Source organism: Chelonia mydas, chromosome 12 (assembly GCF_015237465.2).
Source record: "Chelonia mydas isolate rCheMyd1 chromosome 12, rCheMyd1.pri.v2, whole genome shotgun sequence".
NCBI classification, from domain to species: domain Eukaryota; kingdom Metazoa; phylum Chordata; order Testudines; family Cheloniidae; genus Chelonia; species Chelonia mydas.
This window is the reverse complement of record NC_051252.2, coordinates 42,490,249-42,504,932: the sequence shown is the minus strand read 5'-3', so window position 1 is coordinate 42,504,932 and position 14,684 is coordinate 42,490,249. Positions and strand designations below refer to the sequence as shown.

Genomic DNA, 14,684 nt, shown 5'->3' with positions numbered 1-14,684 from the left:
AGTTCCTGCCATTACAGCTATGTTGATAGACATCAGTGTTACTGACCACCTAAGGAATAGTTACAGGTGTTTATATTTTATTAAAACCCCTCTTCGAACTTTTAAAGTTAATACATTGACTTTTAATAGCATACTACATTACTCTTCATTTTTGACTATACTTTTGTATCATTGTATGAAAAGGTTTCAGTTATGCGGCCCTCGGGGCAATGTACTAGTCCTCATGTGGCCCTCGTGGTGATTTGAGTTTGAGATCCCCGCTTTAGACCATCAGAAAGCCTCCACCCATTTCTAGGAACAGAAAACTGATGGAAATATTAATGTACAGAAATAAATTTTGAGTTACTACAAATGTTACAGTGAAATATCTATAGCTGAGTATAATTAATTTCCTGCTTCAGAATAAATTTTTTAAAAGATTTTAACCATGTATTAGGAACATGGAAATTTCCATAGTGGACCAGACACCAAAGTCTATCTAGTCCAGTATTCTCTCTTTCTGTGACCAGAACTAGCTGTTTCAAATGAAGGTGTAAGAGCCCTGCAATAGACAAATATGGGTTATCTCTCCCCCACATAGATCTCATCCTGGTCTTTACCAGTTAGAGACTGACTTAAAGCCTAAACCACAAGATTGAATAATCCTTCCAAAATTAGGCATAATTAATTTTAGAATACGACCTCTGGATAGGTCTTGATATCCATATAGATGTCCAATCCCTTTTTAAACCTAAAGTTCTTGACTTCAAATGACTCCTTGCAGTACTGACTTCCACAGCATAAACGTTTGTGTGAAAGTGCTTCCTTTTATGAGTTATTAATTTTCCATCTTTTGATTTCATTGAATGTCCCTTTGTTCTTATGTCCCCTCTTAATCATCTCCTCTCTAAAGTCAACAATCCCAATCTTTTCAATCTCTCTTCATGTGACTTTTCCAGGGCCTTCATCATGCTCTCTCTTCTCTGAAACCCCTCCCATTCTGAAATATTGCTTTTGAGATGGGAGTGGGGACCCGGTACTGCACAGGTCGCATCACTGATTTATATAAAGAAATACTATTTTTGGTATTCTCCATGCCATTCCTCATGCATCCAAACCTTGTTTACTTTTTTGATGCTGAGGTCTCTAAGCAGTCTACAGCGTTACCTCAGCACTCACCTAGTTTTGAGATAATTTAATATTAAACATGGCACCTAGTATAGAATCTTGAGGCCTCACTGTCAACCTTTTTCAATGACAAAAACTGACCATTTAGTCCTTTTTCCTTTCTGTCTCCTAGATAGTTTTTGATCCAAGACAATACTTTACCTCTCACGCCATGACTACTTAGATGCTTTAATAACCTCTAGTGAGGGACCATTTTGAAAGGCTAAATAAATTAGGCCAAACATTTCTCTTTCATCCATTACTTTATTGACATGTTCAAGAAATTCTAAGAGATTAATTAGATGATTTTCCTCTGCAGATTCCATGCTGGTTAGACCCTATTGTATCATTATCTTCCAGGTGTTTTGTTGGTTGAATCAAAAATTTAAAAACAGAAATAATTTGCCAGCTATAGATATAAAGTTAATTGGTCTATACTGCCCCAAATTACCCCCTAAAGCAGTGGTTCTCAACCGAGGGGGTCTGTGAGCCCTTTCAGGGACCATTGGACCCCACAGCTAAAACCCTGAGCACTGGATGCCACCACCTCCGACCCCGACTGCAGTGCCAGAGTAGGGCAGTCCCAGAAGCAGCTCCACATACGTCCCTCTTCCTACCCCCCCTCCCCGCCCCCATGCCCAACCCCCTGGCCAGGTCAGAGGCGGAAGCTGGAGTCAAGCAGTTACTGCTCTGGCTAGTGCCATGAAGCAGGTTCCCGCATCTGTTGCTGGTGCCTAAGTTGCTGCTGCTCCTCAGCTCACGCAGCTGGTAAGAGCCGTCCCACAGAGGAGGACCCTGCTCTGTGGCCAGCAGAACCCTTGGGGAGCAGTGACCACAGCGGAGCCCTCTTGGCACACAGCCCCTAGCTACCCCCTCACTGCAACCCTGAACTACCCCACACCACACACAGCCCCTCGCTACCCCCTGCCTGCACCCTGAGCTACCCCCCTGCCCGCACACAGCCCTTAGCTACCCCCTCACTGCAACCCTGAACTACCCCACACCACACACAGCCCCTCGCTACCCCCTGCCTGCACCCTGAGCTACCCCGCTGCCCGCACACAGCCCTTAGCTACCCCCTCCCTGTACCCTGAGTGATTTTCAAACTTTTTGAGCTGAACCCCCACCACACACAACCCAGACAGGCTGGCTGGCCTGCTGAGGTGAGTCACAGGGTAGAGGTGGCACTGCCTTCCTGGACCCCACTGTGTGGAGCTTGCCCAAGCCCTGCCAGCCCCCCCCCGAATAGAAGTCAAACTATGCCTATGCCCAAGGGCCCACCCCTGGCCCAGAGCCCCAAGTCCCCCACCTCCCTTGGTGGGCCCTGAAATTTTATAGCATGTTGAGGGGGGGCCTCAGAAAGAAAAAGGTTGAAAACCCCTGCCCTAGAGCCTTTTCAAAAAGACTACAACATTTGCTACCCCCCAAGTCTCTTGAACAGTAGCTGTTTTTAGTGAAAGATTGCATATTTTTGTGAGCAATTCAGACACTTCATATTTGAGCTTCTTCAGAACTTGATGGACCATCTGGGCTGGTGACTTACTGCATTTAATATTATTGATTTGCTCTAGTATCTCTTCTCCTGTCATCAAGATCTGAGACTACCTCCTCTTTGTTACCAGGAAACAGCAGATGTGGGATATGAATCTCCTTTTTGATGGTGAAGACTGATGCAAAGAAATCAGTTAGCTTCTCAGAAATGTCCTTCTTGCCAATCACATATCTATGTAATGCACTTTAAAGCACATATCCTTGCCTTCTTTACATTTTAATGCAATCATATGCACTTTCATCACTGTACTGTATAATGCATTTGTCTAATCTCTTGTACTTAAGTTTAATAATTTAATAAAGTGCATTTAAAATAAAATATCACAAAATGCATATACAGTCTAGCTATCTTTTTGCCTTAGACGTACAGGTTTTTGAGATTGCTAATAGCACCAAAGAAACTTTCCCAATTCTCTTAATAGATTTGTCAGGCTACCAATGTTACCCAAAATTATTAAAGCAAAATTTAATTTTAACATCTAGTTGACTTTTCACCAGTGGCATTCTTTGTACAAGTTTCATTGCACTCAACTTAAATGATGAAAAAACCTACTCAATTTCACTCATATGTCTGGTAAATTTCATCCTTTAGATCTTGCAAGGCATCATATGGGTTGCAATCAATGCAATAAAAAAAAGTTAAAAAACGGTTTTTATTTAAAATTAAAAGATAAATCATGAAACCATCCAGATTAATATTATATTGTGGTGGTGCTGCCCCCAGAAACATCCATAATAAGTAATCCGAGACACAGCATTTAGTGCAAAGCAAAAAACAAAAAAGGCTTTAAAATGTTTTTATGTGCAAAATGCACTACAGAGCACAGAAACAGCTTTGCCAACACGGGATCTGCCAGAGCTGCTCTCTTCTCTTGCTATATTCTACCTCTAAATTCTGGGGAAGACAAAGATCCTTGTATTGAAAGGCTCTTGGCCATGTCTCCTTCCCAGGTTACTTCCTGACATGAGTCTCTGTGGCCCCTCCACTCTCCAAGGAGGAGCAGCCAAGTGCAGTCTGGTCCTCCTCTCTTATAAATATGCATAGTAAGGGAGGAGACAGGATGAATAACTTCTCACAGCAGCTCTCAGTTACTTACAGAGAAATCAGTGCAGTATGTAGCTGCTGATTATAGCTAAATAAGAGGGGTTCTCTCTCACTTTTCTGGAGTTTGGTTACTGTGGTGTTTTTCACAACAGGCTCTGAAGGAATCAGACTAGAAAACAAGATTTGCCTTTTTTGTTGTTTTTGTAAACACCAGTACATTTGGGACCTACGCTACCTGACAATGTCCATTTATATGGCTTTTGTCAGTTCCTCGTAAGGGCTGCGGATAGTGGGAGCGCAGTGCAGCAAACCTAGCCGGTAATGCTGTCTACCCAACCCTATAGGTTTGGGACTCTCTCTTGTACTGTTGTTGCATTTCAGGAGGCTGAGCTCATACCAATGACAAGTGACGAAGAGGCCAAGATAGGTTGTCTTGATTCCTACACGATACTTACCAGTTTTCCTCATTCTTGCACGGCCAATGCATTTAGTTCCAGTCCCCATAGCAACAACTTCCTTAGTTACTGAAAAAGAAAATAAAGTTAGCTGAACCACTTCTAAAAGCATCATCCTAATTTGATCATTTTAATCAGACAGCACCACAGGAGACAAGGTACAAGAGGAGGGATGAAGTAACACCTCTCTCTCACACACTCCCACCCCCACTGGAGGGGAAGGCTATGTACCAGACTCACACAGAGGTGAGGAAAGTCAGGTACCAATGTTGGGGGAAAGACATGGCATGTGGCAAGGGAAGAGGGGAGCACTGACATGGGGTCCTATACACAGACAACACAAGATGACCACCAACTCAGGGACCCCCAAATAGGGAAGAGGACAGAAGGGGAATGCACCATACAATGCATAGCACAAAGGAGATGCTGATGAGGCAGTATAAAGCAATAGGGTTACCCTTACCCGCTTTTAAAGGAGACCTGCTCAGAAAAAAAATATTGGGTTAGTATCCTTTTTTGGATTCTTATTAAGAATGTCAAAGTGTGGGTTTGGGTTTTTTTACATCTGAAATTCAGGTCTTCCCTATTTCACTGCATACTAATTGGTCAGTTTCACTTCAGAACACATGGTAGAGAAGGTCTACATTTGCTAAGTGACTAGGGATTTTGGATGTCCAAAGAGACACTTTAAAAGGGTGGGTGCTCAGCACTTTCTGAAAAGAGAGAACCTCTAAGATGCACCAAGTTGTACACTCAAAAAATCATTACCCACTTCTGAAAACTTAAACTGCAATTTTTCAACAGCTTAAATGATTGCTTCTTGGAACCGCTAACTCTGAAGTGCGCAAAGGAGAGGAAATGTGTAAGAGCTGGTTCGGGAAGTAACTATAGAAATTATCTCCTGATCACTTTTGCTTCAGTATTAACATGGGAAGAATATCAAGAACTAGAAAGAAGGATTTAACTCACCTAAAAAGTCAGAAGTGAGGAAACTTAAGAAAACCTTTAGTCTCAGAATAACTAAATTAAATAACTGCAACAGTACAGAAGACATGTGTGCCCCAAACAAAAAAGAAGCAGGAAACAAAAAATTAAGCCATCATGGCTAACTGGCAAGGTTCAAGAAGTTATGCAAATCAAAGCAAGCATCAATCAGAAAATGGAAATCCAGCCCAAGCAAAGCATAAACTACAGCATGTAATCACTTCTGTAACTTCCATTTTAATTAAGACAGAATTGAAAGAACAAATAGCCAAAGACATAATTTAAGTATACCAGAAATAGGAAGCCCACAAAAAAATTGGTGGTTACACTGGATCATCAGATTAAGCAATTACAGAGAACAAGGACATCACAGAAAAGGTAAATGTGGCACCATCAGAGACTGCGGTGTCAAGGGAGACACTGATAAATTAACCAGCAGCACATACATCCAGGAGTTCAGAAGGAGCTTAAGGATGAAGTGGATGAGCTACTACCAAAAATATGCACTCATTAAAAATCAATTACTATGCCAGGGGACTGGAAAGTAGCAAATGTCTTTCTGTCCAGCACTAAGAGTGATCCTAGGAATTATAAACCAGAAAGTTTTATTTTAGTACTATGTAAAGCGGCTAACTACAGAGACTTATGAAGCACCAAGATAGAGAGGATACTGTAGTAAGATGAGGCCCTGAAATATAAACCCTTATATCAGAGGCCTGGTATGAGGCCTAAGGCCTGAACTAAAGTAATGGTCAAGACTTTACTAACATAAAGCAAAGTTAAGCTGTGAGCCAGAGGCAGACCCTGCTCACAGAAGCTGGCAAGGAAAGGGCTGATGTTGCAAAAATACACATACCTGAAAGGTACTGGACACTAGAGATACCTGAACACTCTGATCCTTGCACATTCCACACACATAACAAGGAACAGGCTGACCCACCCTAAAGACAGGGGCAAAAGGGTAATATGATGGATAGAGTTGTTTTGTTCTAACCAACATGTACAAGGTGAGAAGCGGCACCTTACTACGTAGAGGGGTTACACCTCAATACGTAAGGAATAATGTGTAACTTGTTTGTGCCTGTGTAGAAGAATGCATCCCGGGGCATTGTCTCTGTCCAGCCTAGGGGGATGCATGTCCCGCCACTGACTGAGCTGTGTCCATTGTCAGGGAGCACATATGTACTAGCAGAACTGTAGATATCTGATCCGGGGAGCTAGAGACTGTTTCGTTTGACAGTAAATCTGGCCGGGTGCCTTCGTACCTTATCGGAGTCTGTGGTCATTGGGGGTTCTCTCAGGGTCTGCTGCGTCAGCTATCTGCACAGAGCCGGGGCAGCACACAGAGGAAACACAGGCACACAGCCGACTGTTATCAGCATTGGATAGAGCAGAGCACCACACTGGTGATGTCTGACAACAGATAATATAGGGACAAATAAGCACAGCTTCTGTAAAGGAAAACCGTCTCTTCAATCTTTGAGCATCTCAAGAAAACAGAGGATACAGGAGAACATGTTGACGGGTCATTAATGAAAGTCCCAATAAATTATAAGTAACATGGGGAGAGCGATAAATTTTTGTCATGGATCAAAAACTGTCTAAGACAGGAAACAAAGCAGAAATAAATAACCACTTCCCATGATTAAGTGGCTAACAGCAGGTGCACCAAGGATTCATATTAAGACTAGTTTTAAAATATATCTAACAATGATTTGGAGAAAGGGGAGAGTGGTGACCTGGCCACATCCACAATCCCAGCTGCCTAGTCACTATGTCTGACACCTTCCTTAAAGCCTCCTTCCTCCACCCTCTCCATGCAAAATTTTGCTCTTTCAAATAGAAGACTGACAAAAATCTACCACAAAATCTTTCTATCATCACTGACAGAGGTTTGTCATTTGCTCTCCTCCTCTAAACCTTCCACATGCAGCAGTGACCCCATCCACCCCCCTTTGCCTCACGACCTCCTTCGCCCCCTCATTCCTCCCTCACACTCCTCTTTAATCTCACTCACCTCTGACCCCTTCCCCTCACAACATGAGACTGCTGAAAATGCCTTCCTTCAACCCCACCTGCCTCTCCAAATATTGCCCACCCTATCTCCTTCTCCCCTTCACCACCAAACTTGAGAATATGCCATGTGCAACCACTGTCTAGAGTTCCTCTTCTCCAGCTCCATCATGGACCCCCCTCCAGTCTGACTTCTATCCCCTCAGCTCCACTGAAACTGCTCTCCCCAAGATTTCTATTGCCTTTTCTTGGCCCAAACCCAGAGCCTGTAATTCTGTAACACTCCTTGAAATCTCATCATCTTGGCTTTTGTGGTTTTCCTCTCACAACTCTCCTACCTCTCAGGTCACTCCGTCAGTTTCTTTCAATTGTTCCTCTTTTTCTGCTCTCCAAACAGGTCCTGCAAAGCTCTGTTCTCAGTCCCCTCCTTGTCTCCATTTATAGAGTAATGATAGTGGGTGCGCAGATGGAGTTGGCTGCCATTTATTTTATCTATACTTAGCAAAAAAAAGTGCAGATGCAAAACTCCATAAATATGGTATGTATTTCACGGTGATCCTGTCCCCTCATCCTTTGTAGTCACTTGTCTTCTCAGACTGCACAGTCTGAGGCAGGAATCGCCTCTTCATATGCATTGCTACAGCACCCAGCACAACAAGGCCCGAATTTTGATTCGTAGCACCCTGAACACGATGTTCATTTCTAGTCACCTCTTCTCAGGAAAGATATAGCAAAACAGAAGAGTTCCAGAGAAAGGCAACAAGGATGATTAGAGTCCTGGAAAGACTTCTGTATAAGGAGAGATTGAAGAGACTTGGACTGTTTTATTCAGAGAGGGCATATGATAAATACATATAAAACAATTAATGGTATAGAGAAGGTCAGCTGGGGACTTGTTTATGCTCTTTCATAATACAAGAACAAGGAACATTCACTGAAATTGAAGAGCAGTACATTTCATCATCATCAGTGATCCCTCAATTCAAGGATGATCTCTACCACCGATTTACATATTGGTCCCAAGATGACTCAGGAGTCCAATCCTGGAAACACAAATCTGCCCGCAGTAGGTGCAGACATTTCCTGGAGGGTCAGCTGCCTGTTGGGAGAAAATTCTTTCTTTTTCCGTCCTTTACATTTAAAAACTGATAAAATACTCGTGCACATTGAACAACGGACATGTGGAACTCTCTGCCACAAGATGTCACCAAGGCCAAGGGCTTAGGAGGATTAAACATTAATATGAATAATAATAAAATAATAATAATAATATCCACATTATATGGCAGTCTAATCTCTCATGCTTTAGGATGTAAATCAACCACTACCTTATGAGGGTTAGAATGTGGGACAGGAAGTGATGCTGGTCAGAATGGGGAAACACTGAAGAATGAGCTGAGACACTGTCTCACCCTGAAAAAGAAAAGGAGTACTTGTGGCACCCTAGAGACTAACCAATTTATTTGAGCATAAGCTTTCGTGAGCTACAGCTCACTTCATCGGATGCATACTGTGGAAAGTTTAGAAGATCTTATTATATACACACAAAGCATGAAAAAATACCTCCTCCCACCCCACTCTCCTGCTGGTAATAGCTTATCTAAAGTGATCACTCTCCTTACAATGTGTATGATAATCAAATCAGTGCTGGAAATGGCCCAACTTGATTATCATACACATTGTAAGGAGAGTGATCACTTTAGATAAGCTATTACCAGCAGGAGAGTGGGGTGGGAGGAGGTGTTGTTATACCAATAAAATAAAAACCAGCAGGATCTTATTAAAGGGAAAAAGGAAAAATACCACATTTACTGTGAATACAGAAAGAATCATAGTAAGCAGTTAGTTATAGCTATAACATTCCATTCAATCTCATATTTATTCACACATTCATTCATACACACACACACACACACACACACAGGTTCTGCAAAGTTGTTATCATAGTTACCAGCCTTAGAGTTGCTCATGCCAAGCCACTGGCCAGGTGGCCTGGACAGGAGGAGGGCCTTGTCAGATGCTCATCTGATGCTCCTGGAAGTTGGTTTGCAGAATCAGACCCCAAAGTTCTCACTTTTTAGAGTCTATTTTTATAGGAATTTCTTCCTATGCCAGTCTATGGGAATTGCTTCACCATGCTGTTGCTGAATCAATCAGCAGATAGCACATTCCTGACGGCTCCAAGATGTTATCTTGTTCTTTGGTTCTCCCATTCTTGAGGCTGTTGGGTGGATTCCAGTCTGCCCTCCAGGGGTCCTCTGGTTATTTCCACTTGACGCCTTCTTCAGCCGATGAACATTAGATTCTTAGGCTGGCACCTCCCTGATCATTCAGTTATTATCCACACCAAGCATCCATCCACATACATCCTCTATCTCTATTTTAATCACAATTGTTAATACAACAAAAGGGCGGGGAGTCTCTGGGTGCTGTTTCTGTTGTTAGAGTATTGCTTTGAGTCTCTCTCTCTGTGAATTGCTTTGAGAACAGACTCTGTCTTAGAATGTACTAACACAATTAGCAGCTTGCAAGTTTCACACACAGAGGGAGAGAAACAGTACCAAAAACCAAGAGACCTCTTAATTAGTAATACCCTGGAATTTAAACTATGGGGAATCAAACTCATTTGTGATTTTAATACAGAACTTCTTTAATATGATCCTACAGTATTTTTTCATGCTTTGTGTGTATATAATAAGATCTTCTAAACTTTCCACAGTATGCATCCGATGAAGTGAGCTGTAGCTCACGAAAGCTTATGCTCAAATTAATTTGTTAGTCTCTAAGGTGCCACAAGTACTCCTTTTCTTTTTGCGAATACAGACTAACACGGCTGTTACTCTGAAACCTGTCTTACCCTGGTGAAGCTAGTAAATTTGGTGGGGTTGCTGGGAAAGAGCAACACTTAAGAGCCCTCTCCCTGAAGGCACACCATGTCCATTCATCAAAATGATGTGAGGCCTCAGGGTCCTGTCTGACTCCCCACTAACCCTGGATGACCAGTTAGCATCAGTATCTAAAAATGCCACTTTTCACCTCCAGCTCACTAGGTAACTCCTCCCAGATGAGGATCTGGCCACAATGATGCATATATTTGTCACCTCCAAGCTAGATTACAGTAATTCACTGTGTCTGACACAGAGTGTAAGAATAATGCAAAGGCTCCAGCTGATACAACGTGCAGTTGTCCACCTCTTCCATGGTTTTGGTTGCCATGAGAACATGGCACTGTCTCTCCACTGGCTCCCAGTCCATTTCCAATACCATTTTTAAGACTGCTTTGAAGATTAGGACCAATTAATGACTCAAGACCAGTTACATTAGAGATCAAATTCCAAACTGTAAAATGCCAAGAGAGTTGGGCCAATGGAGATCACAAAGTCCAGAACAAAGCATGTGACAGCCAGGAATCAAAGAGATGTGGCTATGGAACAAACTTCCAGAAAACAGAAAACCACAGAGTTCGAGCCCCTTCACAAGTATTGCAAAACCTTTCTCCAGAAAAAGAGTCCTTCCACCAAGACAAGAATGATACTCACAACACCAACCCCCACCACACACACACACACTCACAAAACACATTACAAACCGCCGGCCCCTGCAGAGTTTTCAAAACCCAAAAAGGGAGAAGAGTAAGACACTCTGTAAAGCCCACTAGGAACTTTGCTATTGCCAGTCTATTTTATATGGGAAGCGATCAGACAATACACTGATGTGTGGCACAACAAAACTCTAGGAGCTAATAGACAGAAAGGAAGGGACATCTTCCTTTGTGCTGATTATGCCATTATTTTTCATTATGGGGTTTCTCAGACCTTCCTGTAAAGCAGCTGAAAATGGGCACTGTCAGAGACAGGATACTGGACTAGCAAGACCACTTATCTGATCAGGTCTCATAATAATTATGTACTCTATTTTTCCTGAGAGAAAATAATTTTGCTAGAGTCACATCCCTGTCCTTTCAAACAAGATCTGCAAAAGATCTCACTTTACTTCTCAGGGTCCTCCAATGGAAATCTCCACCAAACAGAAAAGAATATTTAACATTCCTGATGTTTCTAGGATAAAAGTAAGAGAATGAATTCAAACTCTTTTTAGGCAAAAACCCCACAATTTTTTTCCTTTACAGGTCACCTTTAATTAAGCTGAAAATCACATAACAGGCATTTACTGAGAAAAGAAGATTCATTCTCACCCTGCAGATTCCCAACATTAAGGCAAGCCTCTCTTTCAGGTGCAGACTCCACTTTAACCACAGCTGCCAGTAAAGTCCACTCCCGGTTAGGATCCGGCTTCCCCTGCTTAGGAAGCTTGGTGCTATAATGTGCGTAGCACAGACCAGCAACCTCATCAGCTGACCACATGGCTACAGCTGCCACATCAGCTTCTGAACAGAATTGGATACAGCATAAAAACGACCAGAAAAGCATCGCCTTCCCTTCCCAGTCCACTACCACATATTACCCTTCCTTGTACCCCCATACAAACCCCCAGCCTCACTACTGCCATCAGTTCCCACCTATACTTCAGCAGAAAACAGCAGAACTTTGTTTTCAGGTGGTATTTCAAACAAGCTAGTCCCTTAGACGTTTCCCAGAGTTGCCAGAGGGATGGAGAAGCGACAAAGGAGGAGCTGGCTACTAGATAGGGCACTGGACCAGAAGTCAGGAGACCCAGTTTCTATGCCCAGCTCCGGCCTGCCACGCACCGTTCAGTTCTCCGCTCTGTGCCTCCCTCCCCTCTCAGCCTCCGTCTGCCAGGCAGGCGGCGAATGGTCGCTGCGCCCGTAGAGCGGCCGGCGCGAGGCGGGTCCGATCACAGTTAGGCCCTCGCGCTACGACCAGAACACACGGTTTAAAAGAGCGAGGATTGGGAACGTGTCATTCAAATTCCCGCTTCTCCCCTAGGCTGCGCCTCTTCCCGCCAGGTCGCTTACCCCTCCTCCGCGCCAGGAGACCGCCGGCGGCGGGGCCGGACAGGGAGCCCAGGAGTCCCGGCGCCGCGCCGTGCCACTCGCCCAGGCCTGCGCGGCTCCTAGCCTTACCCGGGACTGGGGTCGCGACTCCCGCGTCTTCCGGCTGCTCCGGAAGCAGATCCCAGGGCAAGCTTCGCCCGCGACCTTTCGGGGGTAATTCCGCAGCCACGCCCTTAGCCCAGGCCGCGCACGAGGACATTTGCGAGCCGGCGCTCTGGGGAGAGGTTGGAGAGGAGAGCGCATGCGCAAAAGTCCATTCCGCGCGGCACTGTCAGTCGGACCCGGGCACGCCTGGTCGTGGGGCGCCCGCCCCGGGCCGGCCCGACCTGCGCCTCCCAGCACCGGGCTTGCCGTGGGGCCGGCCCAGGCTCCGAAGGGGCCCGTAACGCCCGCTTCCTCCCCGGTTACCACAGCGCCCAGCCTGCAGCCCCCGAGAAAGCCCTGGTCCCGGGCAGCCCCGGGGCAGGCAGACAGCTAGCCACCCCCGGATGTGACTCCAGCGCGCACCCCGCCGCCTGGATCCAGCCGGGAGGGCTCCACCAGGAGAAGTTAAAATAGTAGGGAAGGGAGAAAAGGCTCTGCTTGCAGACGGGGCCTCTTTAGGTACCAGACACGCACGAGGCTGTGACTCAATTTCCATTTCTGAGCCATGGAAGCAGAAGTTGGCTTTTCCTTCCCAGATTTATCTAATACTCAAAAAGGGAATCTAGCGCCTGCCTTCCAGATTTGAACACTCTCAGCATTCAGGAACGCTCAAGTTCAGCTGGGCCACTCTGTTACTTCATCTCTCCCAAGTCTCCACTATAATTTGCTGTAGAAAAAGTAGGATAAAATTGAATAACGAATGCTGGTCTCTTCCCAATGCTAACCAGGACTGGAATTGCTATTTTCAACCTCGAGTACCTTTTTTTTTAAGTTTTATTTCCCATAAAAATATGACAGTAATATTGCATTGGCAAGTTCTCCACAGAAACTAAGAGTGGTAGAAAAGAACAGCAAAGGACCTCAACTTTTCTTCATTATGTAGGACAGCCTTACAATATGGATCCAGATATCCTCCACTCACACAAACTGAAAATTGTTCCACTTTACTGCAGTCCTGCATTCTGTGCACATCCAAAAGTCCTACTGAATTCAGAAGTGCCTTGCTTTTGTAACCATACCACCTGATATTTTCAGACTGGAGGTGTTGATTATTCAGTAGGTCATGTGAGACCCTCCTGCTTACAATAGTAAACCAGTGTAGCATAGTTTTAGAATGTACTGTGCTCCTAGAAGCAAAGGACCTCATTCTAGACTCCATACACAGCCCATTAAAGACAGTGAAAAGACTCCCACTCACTTCAACAGGCTTTGAGTGGAACTGGTTATACATGGGGTAACGCCACTGTCTTCACAGGGTCCTGGTCCCACTGTGGAGGGCGGTGGTGTGAACTTGTTGCAGAGCTACTGCTCAGGGATGGCGAACCTTCTGGCATCCCAGCCTCCAAAATCATCCAGACTGCACGACTATATGCTAGCTGAGGGGTGCATAATGTAGTAAAATGAGGCCCTGAAACATAAACCCTTGTATCAGAGGCCCAGTATGAGGCCTAAGGCCTGAACTAAAGTAATGGTCAAGACTTTAACATAAAACAAAATTAAGCTGTGAGCAAGAGGCAGAACTTGCTCATAGTCTGGCAAGGAGAGGGCTGATGTTGCAAAAACATACATACCTAAAAGGTACTGGACACTAGAGATATAAACATGTGCCAGGATGGTACCAAGAACACAGATACTACTATATTCCACACAGATAACAAGAACATGCTGACCCATCCCAAAGACAGGATCAAAAGGATAATATGGATAGAGTTGTTTTGTTCGAACCAACATGTACCAGGTGAGAGGCAGCACCCTAACACGTAGAGGGGTTGCACCTCAATACATCAGGAGTGATGTGTAGTTTGTACCTATGTATAAGAATGCACCCCTGAGGAGGTGTCATTGTCTGGCTTAGGGGTCAGTGGTAAATCCCGCCAGTGACTGAACTGGTCCATTTTCAGGGAGCACACATGTACTAGCAGAACTGTAGACATTGTTTCATTAGGCAATAAACCTATCCAGGTGCCTTCATACCTTATTGGAGTCTGTGGTCATTGGGCGGTTCACTCAAGATCTGCTGTGCCAGCTGCCTGCGCAGAGCTGGGACCTCACACAGGGAGAACGAACACACAGCTGACTTATCAACATTGGATAGAGCAGAGCACCACACTGGTGATTTCTGACTACACTGGGGGGCATCTGCAGCAGGTGATGGGCATCTCAAAGCCATGGCCTGGAGTAGGGAAGCACTTAACTGCAGACTCTACAGTTGCCTAGGGCTAGCGCTGAGGACAGAGTCCCTACTGCTGCTATTGCAAGGTTCAAGCATGCTCAGCCTTGGAACTGCCAGCCCTCCTACATCTAGTAGCTGCAGCTGTCTAAGGCTGGCCTCTGGCAATTGGCCCCTTGGCTCTCGCCAGAGAAGCTACTG

General features: G+C 44.7%; 1 protein-coding gene across 16 annotated transcripts in view; it reads right to left on the bottom strand.

Annotated features, from left to right (window-relative positions):
* The window catches only part of ADAT1 (adenosine deaminase tRNA specific 1), an 83,120-nt gene extending 70,718 nt beyond the window's left edge, over window positions 1–12,402 (bottom strand). For 5 of the 16 annotated variants that reach the window (XM_043526416.1, XM_043526425.1, XM_043526420.1 and 2 more), the window contains exons 1-2: window positions 12,131–12,388; window positions 4,198–4,266 (exon numbers count right to left, since the gene is read on the bottom strand). In XM_043526416.1, coding sequence (XP_043382351.1) covers window positions 4,198–4,266; window positions 12,131–12,368 — 307 coding nt within the window. In that variant the 5' untranslated portion in view covers window positions 12,369–12,388. Of the gene's footprint in view, window positions 1–4,197; window positions 4,267–11,389; window positions 11,582–12,130 lie in introns of all 16 variants that reach the window. The other 11 variants (XM_043526421.1, XM_043526423.1, XM_037877441.2 and 8 more) reach the window with 10 other exon arrangements.
* Window positions 12,403–14,684: the final 2,282 nt, after the last annotated feature.